This window comes from Seriola lalandi, unplaced genomic scaffold (assembly GCF_002814215.2).
Source record: "Seriola lalandi dorsalis isolate HSWRI2012SDOR001 ecotype SW California unplaced genomic scaffold, Sedor1 jcf7180002054889, whole genome shotgun sequence".
NCBI lineage: Eukaryota > Metazoa > Chordata > Actinopteri > Carangiformes > Carangidae > Seriola > Seriola lalandi.
The window spans coordinates 1,349,580-1,371,502 of record NW_019525441.1 but is presented as its reverse complement, the minus strand read 5'-3'; the positions used below and the strand labels follow the sequence as shown (position 1 = coordinate 1,371,502).

Genomic DNA, 21,923 nt, shown 5'->3' with positions numbered 1-21,923 from the left:
GCTTTTAATCTGTACCTGGTCCAGAAATGCACTGTACTATTAATTTCCCTTGGGAAATATCCAATTCAGCTCTTTTGCTGCTTATGTGTACAGGCACAAAAGGGTTTCAAGACACACAGAAGCAGAAGATCCTACAGAGGCTCAGGAGTAAATTAATTTATGAAACGAGGGGAGGAAGGAGGTGAAATAATGAATTATTGAATTAAGTCTGCTATGAAATTAACAAGACAGTGACAAGAATCAGAGGCGCAGAACAAAGTCTGATTGTGAATCACATGCTGGGATATCACTCGCAGCGTTTGGGCGCAAAATCAGATCTTAAATGACACCGACTACACATTTCCCTCACTTTGCAGTTTTGGAATCGCTCATCTAAAATCACTCCCATTGTTGTAAATTCAAAATAACAACCAACAGACATTTCCACAGCACTGAAGCTAATGGTTATAATGTTTCTGTTCCTACACTTCTCTTTCCTTCTTTTAAAAGGAAACCTCCCCTCCCTCACTGCATAATCAATTGGCACTGAGGCAACATCTTGATAATGAAACCTCCCCTCCTGCAGATCTGGCTTCACATCACTCGTTACGCCTGTATACCGTGCCGTCCCTTAATGCCTGCCGGGTGGGCTGACACTCTAGCGGTCTGAAACACGGTTACCTCGGCAGCCTTTGCGCTGTGTCTCATTAGGGTGGAAATTTCACAGCGGCTGTCACAGACAGCGGGACCTCGTGGCTGGCAAAGGAGCAAAGGTGAAACTGAGCTGTGTATGTGTCTGCATGGTTATGGCAGGGGAGGAAAGCTTTACTGCACCTCTCTCTGCGTGTGAGTGTGTGTCAGTAAGAATACATATGTCACTTGAAGCAAAAGACATTTTTGGTATACATCCTCTCAGTTGGCCAGTTGCCCTCACGTCGCCACGTTAGACCTTTATGTTTGTGACTCTCCATGCATCCACACAAAAGCATTTCTAGTGTTTTTGAGTAAAATGGGTCTCGACGGCTGGGTCGTGGTGGTCATTTTAGGACACAGAGAATGCCATTGAAGATTTGATTTCCAGTTGCCAGTAGCCACCAAACAGCATCGACTTAATGGGCAGATACTGTTGGTTTCCAGTCAGGTCATCATCGGTGCAAAGAAACATTGTGGTGTGTGTTTCAATCAATCTACTAAACTACTTATCTGACCCCGTGGTTACAAACCCATCAATGTTGATATACTCTGGAAGCCTATTCAAGCTCAAAGCATCATCAAAAGAATGAAACATGATAAGACTTGAGGACTGAGGCTAAAGCTGCTACTGCTGCTGACGTGCTACGTTTACTACACTGGGAAATCGAAGCAGCGAAAAGCTGCTGCAATCATTAAGAGTTTTACATTTAAATACACATAATCATGTCATTTCGGAATATGCACAGTAATTATTCCAATATAATCTGCTGCTACAGATTTATACCAAGAAGAAAGTAATGATTATACAGCAGCACATTCACTCACCTACACCTCATTTACTGTTTTATCTGGTTCACTTTGTTTATTTAATTAATTTCACTGCAAATGGATCATTACAAGAGACCTGCTGACCCCATCGTTGACTCCTGTGGGCCAATAGTTACAGCTGTGATGAATTCCCAGCTGCACAAAACACACACAGAGAGGAACAGGTTCATTAATGAAGATCTTTAGGGCAAACCAAGAGGTCACAGAGTCAAAGGTCAGCAGCTGTTGCAGTTCCCTCCACTTTGTATCTGCTCTTTCATGTTGAATCCACAGCATGGTCACGCCACACCTTTGAGTGGTGCCAAGGCTACAGGCTTTCACAGGTGCCATGTGAACACGTCAGTAATGAGAATAAATAAGCATGGCAAAAATATGGACTGGCTAATGAGCTGGCATAAAATTTTATGATGTCAGCAAGCTGCTATAGAATGAGTAATGAGAGCATATTGCTGAGGTGCAGATAATGAAGAACTGTGGCTGGTTCGTGCTGTGAAGCTTCAGCTTGCCTCAAAGTGAGGAATCAGTCGGTGGTTCCAGTTCCCGCTGCTGGTGGGAGCAAAACCTTTTGTCCATTATTTTAAATGCCGTTAACACGGGCAGTCACAGGGGTAGAAGCAGAAGAGACCTAACTTAATATACTATACTACAAATATGAAGTATGAAGAAGCTACAGAGAAAACTGACAATGAGCGAGTGAGTAAAAATGTTAAATAAGCTGGAAGTGACCACTTTACAGCAGCTCCTCCACAAATCCACTACATGCCACACAGACTGTGTGTGTGTGTGTTTGTCTGTGCGTGTTTGGAGAAAATGAATCATGTCCACTGTAATGCAGTAAATCTCCAACTGACGTCAATACACAAAGATCCAAATGGAGGGATTTATGCTACAAAAATCTGGATCCCTGAGGAGCTTCTCACATCATATGTGTAAATAAAGTGAAAGCAAGTGTTTTTATTATTGTATGTGCATAGATGAGCCAAAAATATTAATAAATGCACATAAGTAGTTTTTATCAATAAAGAACTTAAAATTAAGTGACTGAGAAAAAGAGTTTTATCATGAGAATATTAAAAAGAAAGAAATTGACAAATAATGTATGACCTCTGTGTGTATATGTCTATAATACGGCACTCTCTGTTCTCAGCGTAAGCAGCTGCTCTTGAACACAGCTTTGTGGATTTACAGTATAAACCTTCTGTCTGGTTTTATTCTCTCTACCTTTGGTGTCTTGCTAGGGGATGATGTTGGAGAGTGGGAGCGTAGGCAGATGAGAACATTGATTAACGGAGGTTAACATTTTTTTCACACACATGCAGAGTACAGAAGTCTCCCTCGGCATCCTTTATGTCTGCGATCCAAAAACACCGGATTACCGATTTAAAACGTTGTGCCCTGCAACTCTGATTTTGCTTTTTGTAAGCAACACACATGTACTGTTTAAACAGGCACACTTCCTTCTCTGACACGTTTTCTGGCAGTCTGATTAGAGCATCTAGTCCTGCCAGGACAAGAAAACACACACAGACACACACACACACAGACACACACACACACACAGACACACACACACCTGCCATCTTGCTGATGTGTAGGGAGGCATGGGAGAGCAGAGGAAACATGAGCATCTGCTGTTGTGACTGGCAGCACTTTAGTCAGATCTATCCTGCTCAGTCTGCAGGGAGCCAGGAGGAGAGTGGTGAGAGAAAAAAGGGAGAGATTGGGAGAAAGAGAGAGAGAGATACTTTTGCACTCACACACTCTACAATCATACAGGCTCAGACTGGCACGGGAAAGTGGACAGTAGTAAGCGAATGCAAGTTGACAAGGTAACCGAGTTTGCTACAAACCCGGTCTTTTAGACAGGAAATAGCCCTCACCAACTTGTTAGTGACTGACGCTAGTCTTGCTATCCACTGCTGCGGACTGGTTTGACAGCTCATCTCTCCTGCAGCAAACTCTTCCAGCCGAGCATGCTTATCTGTGTGCCAGCTGGCTGCAAACAACTCCCAATTACAGCTGTACCCGGCCGCTATGTTGACATGGCGGTTCTCACACACCTGTACCAGATTTACTGTATGTCACCATGTCTTGAAGTAATGTCACTATTTCTTTCACCTAGTGAGCTGGCTTTTTATGTCACTTTTGAAATGATCAGAAAAATGATTAGCAGGGTGGGGCCTCCTTTAAGCGTGATGAAGCTGAGACAGTGTTTTGGCAACAATAATGTAAATAGTGGATTTATTGTCAGCAATCATTTCACACTCCAATTTGTTTCAGCTTCAGTGCTCATCACATCTAGCCCTCGTGTGTGTATGTGTCAAGCCCTGGAGAAAAAAAAAAAATCCAGATTCTGCAGATACAAAAAATAAATGTTGACTATACTTTTGCACATTGCACGCAGACACATTTGTTCTGCTGCCATCTATGCCTGAATGAAACGTACAACAACAAATGTACACTCCCCCTCTGTGTGCCTATACTGTACATCTGCTAAGTTTCGTGTAGAAAAACAGAGATGACAAACACAAAGCAGGAGCAGCAGAGGCACAGAGAGTGTGACAGCTGGGCTGACAATAGCAGCCAGACACACTCACACAAACACACACACACACGCACGCACACTCCAGGAAGTAGAGAATAATGAGTCACTGGTGGCCAAAATTACACACACACACACACACACACACACACACAATATCTCACTGATTCAACATTTTCTGCAACATTATAGATATCAAATATTAATGGTTTTTGGTGTGGGGAACAGAAATGTGTTTGCACAATGTTGCATCACACTCAACAAAAAGGCCCCTAAAATGTTTCCTACCTTTCAATGCCTGCACTCTCATAGGTGACTATGAAACTCATAGTTGGCTGAGTATCTTTAAAAAGCAATGTCACAGCAAGGTACAATAATTCCTCTCCATTTTGTTTGTTAAAAAGAAGTTTTTTGTGAGGTAGTAAAATTTGCAATATGCTTTGCAATAGTTTTGTGGATTTGCCAAACCATCTGTTTTTGTCTTCTGCGTGCCGCCTCCTCACTGCTAACTGTGTATACATCTTTGGCTAAGGTTGCCATTTTTAAATATGCTTCATACTCCTCTGGCATGGAAATGCAGAGCAGGAAGGCAGCCACTTTGGCTCAAGGCATGGGAAGAATGATCCTGGATCTTTCATTTATTCAGGGGAGAGTTTGGTTCTGGCCACATCATATATATCCTATAGCAGCAGAGCAACCGACAGTGAATGTGGTGGCAGCCTGTCCCAGCATGAGGCCACTGTGTAAGTGATTTTAGCACTCAGTAAAGCTGAAATGTTTACAGCAAATGAGTCTATTTCTAGAGTTTGTTTAATCATCCAACTCAAGTGATTTCTCAAGCAAAAATAACAAACATTTGATCCCAGCCTCTGAAATGTGAGAATTAGTTGTTTCTGATCTTTTTCAGGCCAAACAATTAATCAACTGATGATCAACTGAAAATGAATCAATAATGAAAGATTTACTGCAGTACTTATATATATATATAATAATATAAGTTACTTTCACCTGAAGGAATAATTCTCTCTCACACACACACACACGTACAGTATAATACTACATTACTGTAGTTGCAGTGTGTGTGTGTGTGTGTGTGTGTGTGTGTGTGTGTGTGTGTGTGTGTGTGTGTGTGTTTGCATGATTGTTTCTTGGGTTTCTGATGACACCCAGTCCCCAGGCCCCTGAACACAGATTAAAAAACAAATTGACAATTGACACACTGACAAATTTAACAATTTGTATATTTTCCATTGTGCGTGTGTTCCTTGAAGTGTTCCCAATCCTATGATTTATTATGCGCTTCCATAGCAACCGCACCTTTAAATTTCCCCCCTTCGCTATGCAATTTGACTGTGACCAAAGGGGGTAATATTTTAATGTCTCGAGACCACTCACAACATTAATCATACCCACTAAGATCACTCTGGAACAGGCCAGATACTCTGAGAGCCCGTCTGCAGCCTGGGATGCCATCAGAATAAATTACCTGCCAATAATACCTCTGTGGCATGTGACATGAGCACAAAATATATGTTGTTTATTCAGCAATTTTGAGATAAAAATAAATTTCACTGCCCTCACTTCAATGAGAGACTTTCCTGGATAGGGCATCATTGTGTAAAGTGACTATAGACTGGGCTTTCTTTACAATGCCATCAAAATAGTACATAAGTCCTTATTTCATTATTTCATATGATCTTTGAGCATAAGTGGATACACACTCATGGGAAATTGCACAGGGGAAACGGTTTTCACTTAATAAAATAACGTGTGAGTGAGGAGGCTAATGAGCATCCGTGTGTACGTGTGTGTGTGTGTGTGTGTGTGTGCCTACTCTGTGATTAGGGCTTTAACAGCAGTGTCTAATGACTCACAGCATGTCATCCAGTGTCGGTTTAATAACGCACTTCCAGACACTGGAGATCAGTGACTCCTCTGTAATTACGCACAACAATATAACACAACGCTTAAGAGATCTATTCAGGTGCTCACGCTCTTGCTCTCATCCTTCTTAGACAATTTAATGAACATGAATGCTACTATGGAGGCAATTTTGTGCAAAATGTAAGCATATGGTAGATTATGGAGGATGAGAGTACTTGAATGAACGTTTTCTCAGTTTGGCTCCATGTTGAATGTGCGAGAGGGAGACAGTGAGAGAAAGAGAATGACAAGTGATTCATTTTGGGAGTGAGGAATCTGTTTATGATGCCCATGTTGCCTAGCGACCAGGGTGTCATGATAACACTCCGCACCCGTGGTCCGTGTATTGTGGAGAGTGAAAACTCCCGTGCGATGGCAACACAAGAGACCGGAAACACTTTCTTCATTATCTTCCCATTGTAGCGCAGGCCATCCTTCTCCTTGGCAATTAAGACTCAACTCAAACCTGCCGCTCTATGCTGATGCCAACAGCCCACTCATAATTAAGAAAATTTGTTTCCTATTGATGGAGACCCACACTGAGACTGATGTAAACCGACACAAGAGGCCAAGGTTGGAAAGCAACTGTTGTTTTTGTTTAAAAAATGGCGACCAATTGTGGCTCAGACTCTGGTGGACAGCCAATGCCTTTTGGATCAGCTGCCAAAGTGCTAATGCAATCCAAGGCCTGAAATAACCTCACCAATCAATATTCAAATAGCACAGCCCTCAGCTGTGTGCCCCGTAGACCTGTATCATCTCTTCCCTTTATGCTAGGGATGGGAATCGAGAACCTGGTTCCAGTTGAGAACTGCTCCCAAATAGTCCGAACCATCGGAATTGTATGCCTCCGAGCTTATCAATTCTTTTGATCGATGCCGGCATGTTTTTTCTGACAGTTGCACATTGCAAAACAATGACGTCAAAGTCATGTGTCTACGGCGGTGGAAACTTACAACAAGAAGGAGTCATGGCTGTGAAGAAGAAACAGTCCAAAGCTTGCCTATCATTTCACAAAGAAAGATGATCGCTTGCATGTGAGGCGTTTAGGGAAAATCGGTGAGTTGTAAGTGATACTGATTACAGAAATAATAGAGACCTGTGTAAATCTACTTTTTTTCCACACAGAAAGAAAATTGATCAGAAATCATTAAGGGAATCAATAAAGAATCCGACCGACAAGCAGAGTGCATAATGCCATTGGTATCAGTAAAATCTTATCAACTCCCCTCCCTAACTTTATGCTCTTCCTCTCTCTTGGGCGATCACTTTGTATTTCTCTAGAAACAAAGAACCTTGCTCTCTCTTATTTCCCTATTCTTCCTTTTATTCTCTGTCTCTCTTTTTTGATTTTAATGGTGGTTAGTCCGCTGTCTTCTGGGGGAGGTCTTGGCAGGACACTATGTCCCCCTAAGCAGGTGCTTATATCAACAAGCATCCCTTCAGGCTGGTACAAAGCATCAGAATCAGAAGGTGTTCCTTGAAGGCACTCACACAGAATAACCTCCCTCTTGTCCCAACAAGTCAGTCCTCTCCCTTCACTTTTGGGCCATCTTGTGACCCGTCATCAGCTAAAACTGATGTTGGCAGCCAGAGGAGTTCCTCTTGGCTTTTTAATGTGAAGACTGAAAGGATTTTATATTTCAGAGGATATATAAAGGATGTGTCACTACTTTTGCAGTCATTTTATGTTGTCTCCACTGCGTTAGCATTTCGTACATGATGTAAAGTGAATGAAGCATTTGTCAGTAGTTACTTTCAGTGAATTACCTACAGGTTTATTAGTGATGAACGCAACAAAACTTAACAAAAACGAAAGATTGTACCAGAACTGAAGTGTTTCGATCCCAATGCAAATCCATGTTTTTTTTTAAGTTTTTAAAAAGTCTATGAAGGGTTCATTTTCAAAGTTAGTGATTAGCCTGAATCTTGCTTCTGTTTAACAGTTCAGTTCTTTGTGGAATTACCTCAACCTAATGGCTGCACTTTCTTCCATCTAACTTTTTAAACTTTAATTTGACTTCAGAATGACTTGGTGCCTGGGTTAGGTGAAATGTTTGCAGTTTTCTGTGGCTGTGAAATTCTGCTTCGTAACCACCAAATTCTCCTCACATCTATGATAAATGGACAGATTTGGAGATCTGTGTCAGTGTCACTGTAGGAAGAGAAATGACCTATTCCACTGGGGGAAGTTGACCACAGAGCCCATCAAAGAGTATTGGCTAAGAGGAACGAGTCAATAATTGATGAAAACAGAGTCAAAGGTGGCCTGGATATCAGAGAGGGGCGATCTACTGTAACTGTCAAGACAGGTTAAAAAAAGAAGCTGCGGTCAATGTAAAGAACAAATGGACAAAAGGTGTCTGTGTGTGTGTGTGTGTGTGTGTGTGTGTAATCTGCTCTGAGTTCATTCACAATTTACAACATGTCACACCTATACTGTGGCTCACAGTTACACAGTCAAATACAGGATGGATGTAATGATGGAGGCAACTGGAGCATAGTACAGTGGAGGAGGCTCTGAGTCATAGACACACACAGAGACAGAAACTGAGGAGGGAAGCGATGCAGGGTAGCAGTGAGGCGAGACTTTTCATCCTTCATCCATCTGTGACAAAGTGAGACAACTAAATCACACAGAAAAATCTCTGTAAAAAAAACTATAGGCAATGCACCTTGCAGCTCTGAGTCAGCTGTTGCGCAGTGATTTACTATTTACAATGATTCAATAATCTTTGAGATTTAACGTAGACAACCTGACATGTTGACGTACTGGCAGCTCAGCTAAAATGGAACAAAACAGCAGAAATACTTTTAGGAATTCAATAGCATGTATGTATCCACCATTTTAACAAGGACTAAAAACTACAGGAAAACACTCTTGAATCAAGATGCAGAACCCTGCAGTCTATATCTGGATACATTATGTAGATCATTTTTGGCATAATTGGCACCATTAAAACCATGCCAAATTAACTATTACCAGTTGCTGTTTGCAATTTACACATGGATGAATAGACAACTATCACTGAAATGTTTCTGGAGTAATTAGGAGCTTTTCAGATGATTTCTAAGCAGATTATTCACGACAGACATCACAGATAATGACAGTCTCAGTAAGTGTAAGCCATTTTGAATCAAAAAATGTACCTAACATGTCGGTATGCTCATACTTGACTTAGTTACATCTCCTACAAGGAGAGGCATTTTCGATACATGCCAGATCAGGGGCTCAGTAACTTCCCGTTACTTTTACACTGCGATGCAGCTCTCTTCTTAGAGAGGTGGAAATATCATTTCAAGGGCAAACGGTATCTTTGATCTGAATTTATGCTTCAGCAGGCACCGAGTTTCCTGTGTGTGCATAAAGATTTGTGAAGATAATGATTAGCAAGTTGAAATGCAATAAAATGTATTTCCATTATCACTGTCCACACTTATCTTTCGGTAGGTGCTAGGTATGCTAACGCGTACACAATGACACCTCTACTGCAAATAAGAGATGCAACAGTGTGGCTGCTGATATCTATGTTAAATGGGAAGATGAAACATTCTCTGCTGGTTTGTTTTTAACACACTGTGAAGCTTTGCAGCTTTAATAGACAGAATTGCCTGAGGAGGGAAACTGACTTAGAGATGCAGAAGACAGGAAGGGAGGAGAGAGGGGAGATCAAATTTTAAAGTGAAACATTTCCTTACTTTCAGAAGCATTTATCATCCATATTCAAACTGTGCCACACACACACACACACACACACACACACATACACACACACACACACACACACACACACACACACAGTCATAGACACACACATCCAGAAGAGAAGAAATAGGAAAGGACAGAAAGGGAGAAAAGAGGAACACAGGGCAGGGCGAAAATGGGAAAATGGGAATGAAGAGTGACACAGAATCAGGGTGAAGTTATGGCAAAGGAAGTAAAGAGGGAGTTACAAGCAATACGAATAGAAGGACAGGGTTGGAGGAGTGGGTGAAAAGAAAAAGACACAGAACAGTAGAAATGAAATACTATATATATAATATATATATATATATATATATCAAGAACAGAGAACAGAGAACCAGAGGAGAATTTTTAAGGTAGGAAAGGTAATTGCACTTGTGTGTGTGTGTGTGTGTGTGCATGCGGAGCCACAAGTGGAGTGTAGCCTGTGTGTCTGTAAAGACCCAGCGAGTGTAATCTCCAGAGTTGTATCAGCAGAGAAACTAAGCCGCGACAGCATCCGCCTGAAGAAACTCATCTTCTGAAGTATCAAAGAGATGTGGGAGATAACTTTCAGTCTAGCACGCACACATCTACACACATCAATATCTCCCTCAAAAAAAAAGAGAAAAAAAACCCTCAAATAATCAGCCACAGCATACTGAATGCAGAATACTGTGGTGCAACATGAAAGAGGCAAATTCTTTGATCACCCTTGAGTGGTTTGGAAATAAAATGATTTCCCCCTTCAGATCACCAACGCTTTGGGAACATTAACTTGAAAAGGTTGAAACAGACGAGTAAGGAGTGATGATCCAGACAGCAGAAGAAGAAAGAAAAAAAAAAAAAAGAGAGAGAGAGAGAGAGAGAGAGAGAGATGCAGTCTTTAATGCTGTCACACTGACACCTGGCACCATCAGATCATAGTCAAGTCTATTCAGAATGGACAGTAGGTGGGTGTGCGTGTGTGTGTGATACTGCAAACAAGATGAATAAAAATAAAAAAAAACAATGCAGTGTGACAGAAGGTAACAGAAGGTAAGCAATGTGGAGCAGAGACAAACCTGTAGAACATGAGAACAACCAAAAAAATAATAAAAAATCACTTTAGATACTGGCTACTGGCCCAGACACAAACTCAGCAACACTCTTTCTTAACTATGATGGGCTGATGCAAGTCACTGTGAATTTTCTGAATGGTGGAAGACAAGTGCTAATATCTCCAGCTATACTGAATGCACACGGACAGGAGCAACAACAACACAAATGACGGCACGCATTAGCATAACTAGCATAAACACACAGTTATGCAAATTTGTGTTGGATGAAAATGAACAAACTCATATGATTACAAACTGATTGCAGACTGGTGTGATGCTGATCTTTAGTATTTATATAGTCATAATAACCATTTAGCTAGCTGGCTGCGCAAGGACATGCCTCCGTTTCCCACTGACTCAGTTTAAACAGTTTGTGAGTGAATGTTAGGGAGCAGAAAAGTCAAAGATCAAAAAGACCACTTCCACAACAACCATGTATTTTATGGATCCACATGTGTAGCCATGGATTCACCACATCCACCACTCTCTGAGCTGAAATGCTATGAAGCCATCCCATCTACTGAAGGAGCACGGTGCTCAAGCTCATCAGACAGGACTGTGGAGGCACACTGAACCACAAAAGTTGTGAATCCACTGAGCCAAATTATCAGCAGCAATTGTAAATTCCTACAATGAATAAGGAGAGACTTTTATTTTGAAGATCACAGGTTAAAACACATTTAATACCAACATAAGGTATTAATACATTTGATTTCACTGGAGTAAATTGGGTATATTTTCACATTCCTATTAAGTGTTGCTGTGATGTTTAACTGTCATAGTCTTATTTTGCAAACTTAACATGTTGCTTTACTTCCTGTTTTGGTTCCTGACACTTTTCCTCTGAATTAACATTTGTGTTACATATGTGACAATGTTAAGGAATGTACTGATCTATACATTTTGCCTCAACCAATACCTTGCATTAAACAGCTGACAGACATTGTGAGTGTGACATATAAACGATCCGTACTATAAATTGTTTGCTGTGATGAAAAACCTCTCTTCCTCTAAGTAGCCACAGCTGCCAACATTTGAGAGATTGCATGTCAAGGGAGCACCGGCGTCAAACGCAGCGACTGAATTGAGGTGACAGGATGGGCCGGTGTCAGATTGACAGACAGCAAATCCAAGCAGGCCCCTGATTAAGTTAATGACAGCAGCCATCATTCTAATGGGATTGTGCTCACTGACAAATGCTGGAGCACACACATACGCCCAGGGAAACTCACACACAAACACATAAACACTTGCAAAAGCATAGCCTGAGGAGACAAGTTGGCCTAGTGAGAGGGAAGGAGAAATGCCACCAGTGAGAGAGGCGGTATCTCTCCTGCCTATTTCAAGCACAACACAGCTTCAACTGTACAGCTGAAGGGGAGGAAATACAGAAGATTTCAGTGGGTTTTAAAATGCTCTGGCATGGTGTCTTACAGTATTCAACCGACTCAAAGGAAAATTCAACCCCTAAACATTTTGTTTGTAGTGGTGTGATACAGAAAATGTCACATCATAATGAAAATCAATCAGAAAACAGAAAGAAAATATCTCATCTATAGCAGCCACTCTAGTTTATAATGAAAACTGGTTGTATATTGAGCAATAGGTGGCGTCAACAGGAAAAAAAATGCATATGAAATAGTAGATGTTGTTGAAATGCAGTCTGGGAAATGTAGGACAATTCATTTCACAACAGTAAAGACACGGAGAGCATGGGTTACTATAGAAACCAGAGGGTAACTTCATTATGTAAAGAGTATGAGTTGACTATAAGTTATAAATTTTCCAGCCTGGGCTAAACAATGTTCACCAAAATAGAGTGTTATGGCAATTAACATGAAAACCAAGATGCTACCAACTCTGACTTACAATATGAGTGATGCTATATACTGTATTTGGCCTGTAGACCACTTCTTAAAATGTTAGCCATTATCACAGGTTATGGTCATATGGAGTGTGGACATGCTGTGAACAGCTGAATCAAGTATTGACTTTTCTTTTTCAAAAAGGTTTCATTTGGAGGATTCTTTGAGGCCTGAAGAGGCACCCAGCATTTCTCAAGAAATGAGCAAAGACTTGAGAAATGTCAGATAAGACATAAATTTCGTGTAAGAAAAATACTTTTTTCTTTCTTTTCCTTAGATTTTCCTTAGAGCAAGAGGTGAAATGCAGTGCATTTACTACAGTACCATACTTACAGTAATTACCATTTAGAGGCATTTGTACTTTACTTCACAAAACAAAACATATGATAAACCTCTAAAACATGTCATGGCACCAAATCATTCAGTCACTCATGTAATGTCAAGTTTTCTAAAATCTGCGTTTTCCATAAATCACCTGCGGCAATTTATGTTTTTCTTTCTTGGTTTATTTCATTGACTTCTATGATATATAATAACATACATTTGTTTACTTTTGTTACTTTGAATACATCTTACTGTACTTAATTACTTCTTTTCTTTCACTTTTGTAAATTGTTAAATACAGGACTTTTACTTGTATTACATTACTTTATATTGTTGTATTACTTCTTTTACTAAAATAAAAGGATCTGAATACTTCTCCCATCGCTGCTTGGGAACCGTGGCTGAGGTAATGCCATGCTTCTGCTACTCCCATGTCATTTGGGTTGAATGTGTATTCCTGCAGTGCTCAGCTGTTTTCATGGAGGGGACACGTTCAGGGAAAATGGGGCTGCCAAAAATGCCATTTGCAGTATCTAATGACAAAATAACTAGAATTTGATGTACAAGTATCGTTTCTTTATGCACCTGTGCACATTTTCTGTTTTTCAGTTTCTAATGACACACTGGCTCAGTTGAATGGCTCATAAAGTTGAAGTACTGCTTGAGTGCTGCCTGTTGAATAGTGTACCAAGAGGCTAAGATCCTGATAGATGGAAGGTCTGCAACAGGCTTCTAGTCTTTTGTATGGTGTGGCTTTATGCTCTCATGGACTTCCTACCACTGTTGCTCGGTTTCCACTCATCATCGTGTCTCTCTCATACACATCAGGCCATTCAATTTCTCTCTTTCTCTCACACACAGATAGAAAGCTATAACCTCTCACACAATCGTTCTCTTACATGATCACTTCATGCTGTGTGTAATCAGCCCTTCCAAATGGAATAAGGGAGAGACAGAGGGAGAAGAGGGAGGGATGAAAGACAGAGGAGGAAGAGAGGATGATAGGAAACAAAGCAGGGAGGATACTCATGGTGGCAAGTCAGAAATACTGTATTAGATTAGTGCCGGTCAGGTCAAGAACATTACAGATGCTGCAGTTGTCCTTTCCCTACTTCCATTTTGAGTCATGATACCGCTAAGTGGACCCTGTGACTATTAACCTACATAAATTGATCATCTTAACGCTGGCTCAATTCCACTTCATTACCCAGAACGCCATTTACAGTAGACATGAGACCACAATGAGCCATCTCCTCTTCGATGCTAATCCAGTGACAAGTAAATATAGTTTTTGAAAAGAACAAAGAATAACAGCATATGGTGTTTGGTAAAAAAAACAAACATCATCACTGCCTCCCTCAGTGTTTTCACATTTCCACCAAAGAGCTAAATAACTGCCATTAACTTGCGCAGGTGAAATACACGGCAGATGGTGTTGATGAAATGTAAGAATAGAGTCTGCAGTTTAACAACTCTATTCTGCTGCTATCAATTCACTAAGCAGTCGTGTTTCTCTCCCAAGGTGCGACACAACAACACCAAAAACTAATTGTCCCTCATCCCCTGGCAGTTATTGGGATGTAAGAAAAACAAAACGCTCAGTTGGATTGATGGGCTAATCAATGAGAACGTAACTATGGCAACGGTCTGTCAGGCTTTAATTGGATATTTCTGGCTCTCAGAGCCAGAGTGATTGAGACCAGGATTGCCCAGAGATCCTAATTTAGTTGGCCAGATACTGTTGAGAGTAAACTAAGGAGCAGTTGTAGGGATCTATTTGACCTCTTGTCCTCTATAGGATCTATAGCCACACTAGCAGCTCTGTGAGACTTTACTTAGGCTGGTAACATCAGCATGCTAACATTAATGTCATAACAATGCTGACATGCTGATATTGAAGCAGGTAATGTTTACCTTGTCCATCATCATCACTAACATGCTTATTTTGGCCACTTAACACAAAGTACAACTGAGGCTCATGGGAATGTCATTAGTTCTGTAGGTATTTGGTGATAAAGAAGAGCTTAAGGAATCACCAAAGTTATTACAATTCATCACCAAATTTTATGGCAAACCAATCAACAGTTGTTGAGGCATTTAACTGAAAACCACAAACGTTACCCTCTTGGTGGTGCTTGAGGAATACCATCTGGGAATCATGAATGTTTACTCTAAAGTTTGTGCCAATCCTTTAACTAGACCTGCAATAGATGAAATGCCTGGTGATCATCAATTTACTAGGTTTCACCCCTTGGGCACAATGGATGACTTTCCAGGCAAACCATCCAATAGTAATAGACTTTTCACTTAAAGTGAAAAATGTCAACCTGCTAGTGGTGCTAGAGGGAAAGTCTGGGGATCAAAAAAGGAAGCAGGATTCATCCTCTGGAGACCAGGAATGTCTGCACAAAATTTCCAAACATTCTGTATGAGTTGAGTTATTTCAGTCTGGACAAAGGTGGTGGACAGTCCCAACTTATCAACATTGCATTGCTTAGAGCTATACTGCCAACATGGCTTAAAACATGTTATGTTGTAGCTTACAGGTGTTCTGTGGTTTGCCAAAAGGTTGTACTACATAAACCAGTTTAACTAGAGGTTTTCTGTGAGGTTCACACAAACAACAATGGAACCAAATCTGACACAACCAATTGTTTGGTAAGCCATTCAACAAAGAAAACTTCAGCTACATGTGGCGAACACTGTCAGGAACACTTTATTCCAAAATGAAAGCATTTGGCTAGTGTAGCCCTCGTAACATTTCCCTTGTGTTCGGTTCAGACAAATGACCAACGAAAGCAGCCAGTATGGATTAGGTATTAGGACGCGATAGGCCTCAGTGGTCACAGGAAAGACAAAGGTTTCCTGAAAGTTGAGATTAAACATGGTCGTGACATTTTTTTTTCCTCCAGCACAACACAGCAAAAAGTGATGCAACACATACACACACAATGGAGTTTTTTTTTTTATCGTCATTTGGCATGTAGCAACCCAGACTGGTAACTTTGAATTAAGTCATCTGGCTGGAGGATGTCTGCTTATATTGGATCAGTGGATGGCCTGAAGCAGTGGCTGTGTTCCAGTGTCTGTTCTGACGTGAAATGAGGAGAAGCAGATTGTTTCTGTGCGTTTCCTTGGGCTCTGGCCACTGTGCTAGGAGAGATGCTAGACCTGATTTTACAAAAAAAATAAAAAATCTAGAATTTGTATTAGCTATATGTTCCTATCTCAAACTATAAAATAAACACCTCTTAAGGGTCAGGTTGATGACAAATAAGTATCACGGCACTACGACCAAAGAGGCAATAACCAAACCTCATCCTCCACTTCATTGATTTCCTAGAAGTATCAGGGTTGCCACAAGGTAATTTTGTGTTAGGAGATCACACTGACCTTTAGGGCTTGGGAGCGGTTAGCCAGCAGTTTCTCTATGTTCCCCGCAGCCGCCCCCACCAGTGCCGTTGCATTGTTGAACTCCACGCTGAAGTGAGCTTTGTGTGTTTTATATATCTGAGACAATCACAAGAGAACAGAAAGGGTCAGACATAAGCAGAAATTCAACAGAACAAATCCATACATCTTTGTTGTTAAGACTTAATCAGTAACCAGACCTTCTGAATGAAATGTCCATACATAAAAAAACAAACAAAAAAACAAACAAAAAAAACAATAGCAGGTTAATGAAATACAATTCAGGAAGGCCAGTTTGAGTAATAGAGTCAGGAGTTTGAAGGGTTACAACAGTTTAGAAAAATTGTAAAAAGCTGTCATGACAACCCCATTTATGGTAGACAGTTTTCAACTAAGAATGTGCACTTAACACTTTTTTCTTTAAAAATTAACAATCTGGCATTTTATCCCTTCAATAAATACAAACAGAAAGTACTTCATTGACCCACTCATTTTTTGCCTTGAGTTGCATCAAAAACTTGAGCCAGATTAAACTTTTTGCTGAAGCTCTGTTGGCACATGATGATGGGAGGTGGGAAGGGAAAGGTGAGGTCCCAGGGTAGGGGCAGTAAGCAGCATATGGGTACTTAAATGGGCTATTACATTATTATTGAAGTGTGATGCTTAAAAATAAAAAAAAAATAAAAAAAACAGGGGTTGTCTTTACAAAGCCAATATTTTCACATTAAGTTCAGAAAACAAACATGTAGCGCAAAACATAAGTTGACACTGAAGTTCTATTCTTCCCCTTTCACCAGACATGCCCTCACAAGGATGAAACCTTAGCTCTCCTGGAAAGGATGATCCCAGGATAACCACTTGGTCATCATGAGGTCATCGTATAAAAATGTGCAGTACAGATGTGATCATTTATCAAAAGGATTGTTTTCTCAGTGTTCAGATATTCTCCATCCACAGACTTATTGTGTCTGAGGCCGAGAGTGTTACTCTGCATCAGTGGTCATCTTCTATTCTTCACCAGATCTCACTGACCAAAGTACTATGAATAAAAAAGGAATCTAGGCGTCCACTGATTAAATTGCAATGTCAGGTTATGTAAGTAGACCATTTACTGTGCTATGGAATATGCTCCAGCAAAAGATATAAGAAACACAAATGCCAAACAGCCAATTATTTAGCAGCCTAGAGGAATTTTATTGTCCGCCATACAAACCACAGGACTAAGGCGCGTGCATGTATTTGTCTTCATCCATCCAAGCAATCTGGATAATTCCTCACATGTATTATTAACGTGCAAGCTGCATAACACTCCCTTTTAAATTCTGCATGCTGTGTACAGTACACTCTGTTTAAACAGGGGAGTCCCGAAAAGCTTCATCTTCTGTTACAACAACAATTTAAACGGATTCAGTTACACAAAATATTGCCAGATATGTTTAACTCTCATTTCTGGTGACAAGCCATGTCACCACATCAAATAAACACATGCTTTATAATGATTTCAGTGATGTTTTACAGCTGACTGATTATATTCTCAAGGTGAATGAGGAGCAAAAGTGCTAGATGCATCATGTCAATCAATGTGGATCTAAAAGGCTCCCTCTCCTTTGTCAGATATGAGCTTATGCATGAGTGTGTGCAGGGACTATGGCCATCGGAGTATGGTTGTGACGTTGATCTTATCTGAGCGTGTACATTGGGCTGGCAGACTGAAATGATGCCGTGCTATGTGTAATGAGAAACTTCTATATATAGACTGGTGATGTCTTGTGACAACTGAGGTCGTGCAAGGAGCCTTAATGAGAGCGAGAGAAGTGACAAAAAGTGCACATGATGATTCTTGTCGATACTCAATCTGTGATTTATTTAAGGTGAAATTAAAATTCATTTAGCTAAGTCAGACATCAGTATACCCTTGGTGTTTGTTTTGATTTGGGCAACCTACTTTTTTTGGTCCAAATTGAAGTAACCAACTTTGGGTGCCAAATTTACCCATTATTCTCATTTGTGATTTGACAACTCCCTACATTACTCAAATCACAGGGTAGTATGTGGGATTAATACAGAAGTGAGTATGTGGGAGTTTGACAGTACAACAGGTGTTTAAATAAAAAAAGAAAAAAAAGAAAAAAGGAAGTTGGAATCTATGCTAACATTAGCGACTAGGCCAACTACCTTTCACTTTCCCAGTGGAAGCTAGTTTAACCTAGTTTGCTAGTTTCTAATTTCTAAGCAGAATACAAACTGAATAGCACAGTGGGCCCTTCCAAATGTTAATGGTGTTAAGGGGAAGCTAGCTGAAATGATACATAACTAATGCTGATGTTTAGTTTATTGATTAATATTATTATTATCATTATTATTTATCCTGATTCTGCTAATTAAGATAGCTTAAAAAGGGGAAATAAGGTTCTTATATCAATGTACATAAGCTTTACAGGACTATAGTCAGTAGCACACCACAGGAGTTGACAGTGTGTCCCCTAGCAATGCTAACCCTCGAATGTCAGTCAACTGCTGCCATGAAAACCCTGAAGCCTAGGTGCTGTTTCCACTCAAAAAACTGCTTTCATTCCATACCACTGAAAAATGTGCACAATAGCTGCACCATCACAGTATATTTCCTTACACAGAAAGTAAGGAATTCAAATTTCACACTTTGCTGCAACAGTTTAAATCAGTGTGTGTGTGTATGTGACACTAAGTCTTGCTTACCTGTATGAGGTCCTGCAGGCCACTGGCCGTGTCTGTTAATGTGACCAACTCTTTTTGCATCTGGTCCACCCATTCCTTTACCCTGAGAACACACAAATAAGAATCAATTAGCCAGTCAGATCTCATCCAACAAAAAGCTTCCTGAACGGCCTGCACAGTCTGAATACAACCCCCGTGATCACATGACCTGAAGTGAGCTTTATACTCCTTACCATAACAATATGCTAAAAAAGCATAGGGAATGGAAGCATGAAATAATAATGCTTAGCCAAGTGAATACATTGCTCTATTCCACATGGGCTGTGCATTATGGTGAGAGCTATTCATAGTTGTCAGCATGAGAGTGTCACATCCTCTGGAGTGAGAAAGAGAAAGAGCACAGAAAGGGAAAGAGATATAAAAGAGAGAGACAAATTTTCATTTATCAGGGTTTAGAGTTTGTTTTTATATGACTTTAACACGCTTTTAGTAAGATCAGAACGTATCTATAATTTCTTTACTCAAATAAAAACTTATTTACCGTTGCTGCATTTCAAAAAGCTCAGCATCATTAACCTGTACTATGCTATGATCTCTATGTAATGTCCCTAATATCTAACCAGTACACAGGACACTAGTTCCTTATAGGGAACACTTGATGTTCAGTTCAGTTTATGTGTGCGTGTGCACGAGTGTGCGTGGAGTCTATATGAGACCAAGCCCACCATACCCACTAACTGTCAAAACACTGATGAATCTCTTTACATGGCAGGTGAGACGTGACACGGCTACACACCCCACAAGTTATTTATGTTCATTTCTAAAAATGAATGAGGCAGACTTACTTTATTTAGGCAGTAACAAAACTCTTGATTACATATCAATTTGCCCTTCAAAGAAATAGTTCAAGGTTTTGGGAAAAAAGGTCCACAGTAAATAAAATCCCTTTTACAACCACAATACTTGCGTCAACGTCCTGCTGCTGAATGGTAAATAAAATATTCTGAACCTGCTGAAAACAATACACTGTAAGTGCATCTTCAAACCCTCCACCAGCTCCTTTACAACAGCCAATAAAAAATACATGACATATTCCATAAAGAAAATTGCCTTTTCTCCCCCACAGTGTAAATTAACCTTTTCACCTTCCACACTGCTAAGGGGCCTATGACACATGAACCCCGTCTATGTTATCTTATTTAAAAAATACAGTGTAATGTGAGCAGGGTTAGCTCATGCTGGAAATGTGTGGCATAACAGCCACATAGTATATTTAGCCTTCTGAGAGACAGCTGCTTGTGGCAGAGGACAGATATAGGGTGTGCCTAGTGTCAGCACATAACCTTTTGGACCCCCAAGTCACAATTATGTGCCTGCATATCCACAAACACACGTATACTGTATATGGGAAAATACGAGGATATAATCTCCTACAGATTGCTTTAAAATGGTTGAGATAAGGTCCACTAACCATAGCGCGCAGGTGAGGTTGTTATGCTTTTCCAAATGTGCCCATTTTGCCTTAAGCAAGAAGGGTGGGGCTTTCCAACAGCTGTCTAATAGGAAAATACAGTGAGTGTCTGTTTGTGGGTGATAAGTTGATGTTCATTATCTGTCCACTCATTCAATATATTTTTACCCCCTTTTCTAAGTGTATCACAGCATGTTCTCATCAAATCTAATGTAAGTGTGACACATTTACTGTTGCAGAACACACATCCTTACACAAACTTAGTATGTCATTTCTGGATAGTGACAGCTCTGTCATGACCTAGCCGACACCAAGTCTGTGTTTGCAGAACCCTGATAAGGAGAGGACAGTTATGCTAAAATGCCTAACTACAGTAATTGTGGTTAGAAGTGATTAGTGCCCTCACTTGTCTGTAGCAGCTTGGAGCTCCTGCACGAGGTCAGTTTGTAATGTAATAAAACTCACTTGCTTACTTTGTGCTGGAATTTTGAAATCTCTCTGATCTTGGTTTAATACAATCTCCTGGGTAAAAACTGAAAGGCTAAGCAGTGTTCTGATTAGCCAACTTCCACAAATAACCATCTTCCTCTTATCAGTCAAAAGCATACAATCCCTGCATAACACCAGAGTGTGTGGCTTCCTCATAAATAAAGAAAAAACTGATTATGTGTGTCTTAAAGAATAGAAGCAGATGAAGGACATTGGAAAAGGGGGTTTTAAACAAAGAATGTGTATTTGATGAGAGGATGGAAACTTGGAGCAGAAAATGGGAAAATGAGATAGCATCATAATCCTTGGGGAAATCTGAGGGGGAGGGGTCGACGGGGAAAGGAAGGAAGCCTCCAAAATGGCTGGTGAGCCATCTAGAGCCATTCGGATACAGTGGTGGCAGACTGCAGGGCTCGAAAGGAGAGGAGCCATGAGAAACTCATCCAAGTGTGAGACCTGCTGGCGATACAAGCCTCTTTTCTCTCACACTTGTCTCACTGAGTCATTAATATCATCCATTTATGAAGCAGACCGTTTTTCTGACAGGCAATTGTTGAAGCTCCTTTTTTCTCCTCAACTTGCTTTGTCCTTTTTGGTAGCTGTGGTCACTCATTCTTTCAAATCTCAGTTTTTCTGTTATATACGTTGCCGCTGCTGCAATGTCACAACTATACAGAAGGCTTTTAATTTGAAACTATGCAGTAGGGACATGTGGTTGGTGACAACCGGGTGAGGCGAGAAGGAGAGAGAGAAAGAGGGAAGTCATTCTTCCGACTTCAATGTGTTAATGTGCTTTTAAGTCGGACTGTGGAAACAACATGGAAGAATATGTGCTGTATTTTATTGCTCAGAGCATTACACCAACACACTGATAGCTGTT

General features: G+C 40.5%; 1 protein-coding gene across 1 annotated transcript in view; it reads right to left on the bottom strand.

The window, feature by feature from the left end:
• Positions 1–21,923, bottom strand: part of LOC111671920 (voltage-dependent calcium channel subunit alpha-2/delta-1-like) — an 87,706-nt gene that overhangs the window by 53,258 nt on the left and 12,525 nt on the right. The window contains exons 2-3 of the mRNA XM_023429167.2: positions 19,105–19,186; positions 16,372–16,488 (exon numbers count right to left, since the gene is read on the bottom strand). Coding sequence (XP_023284935.1) covers positions 16,372–16,488; positions 19,105–19,186 — 199 coding nt within the window. The remainder of the gene's footprint in view (positions 1–16,371; positions 16,489–19,104; positions 19,187–21,923) is intronic.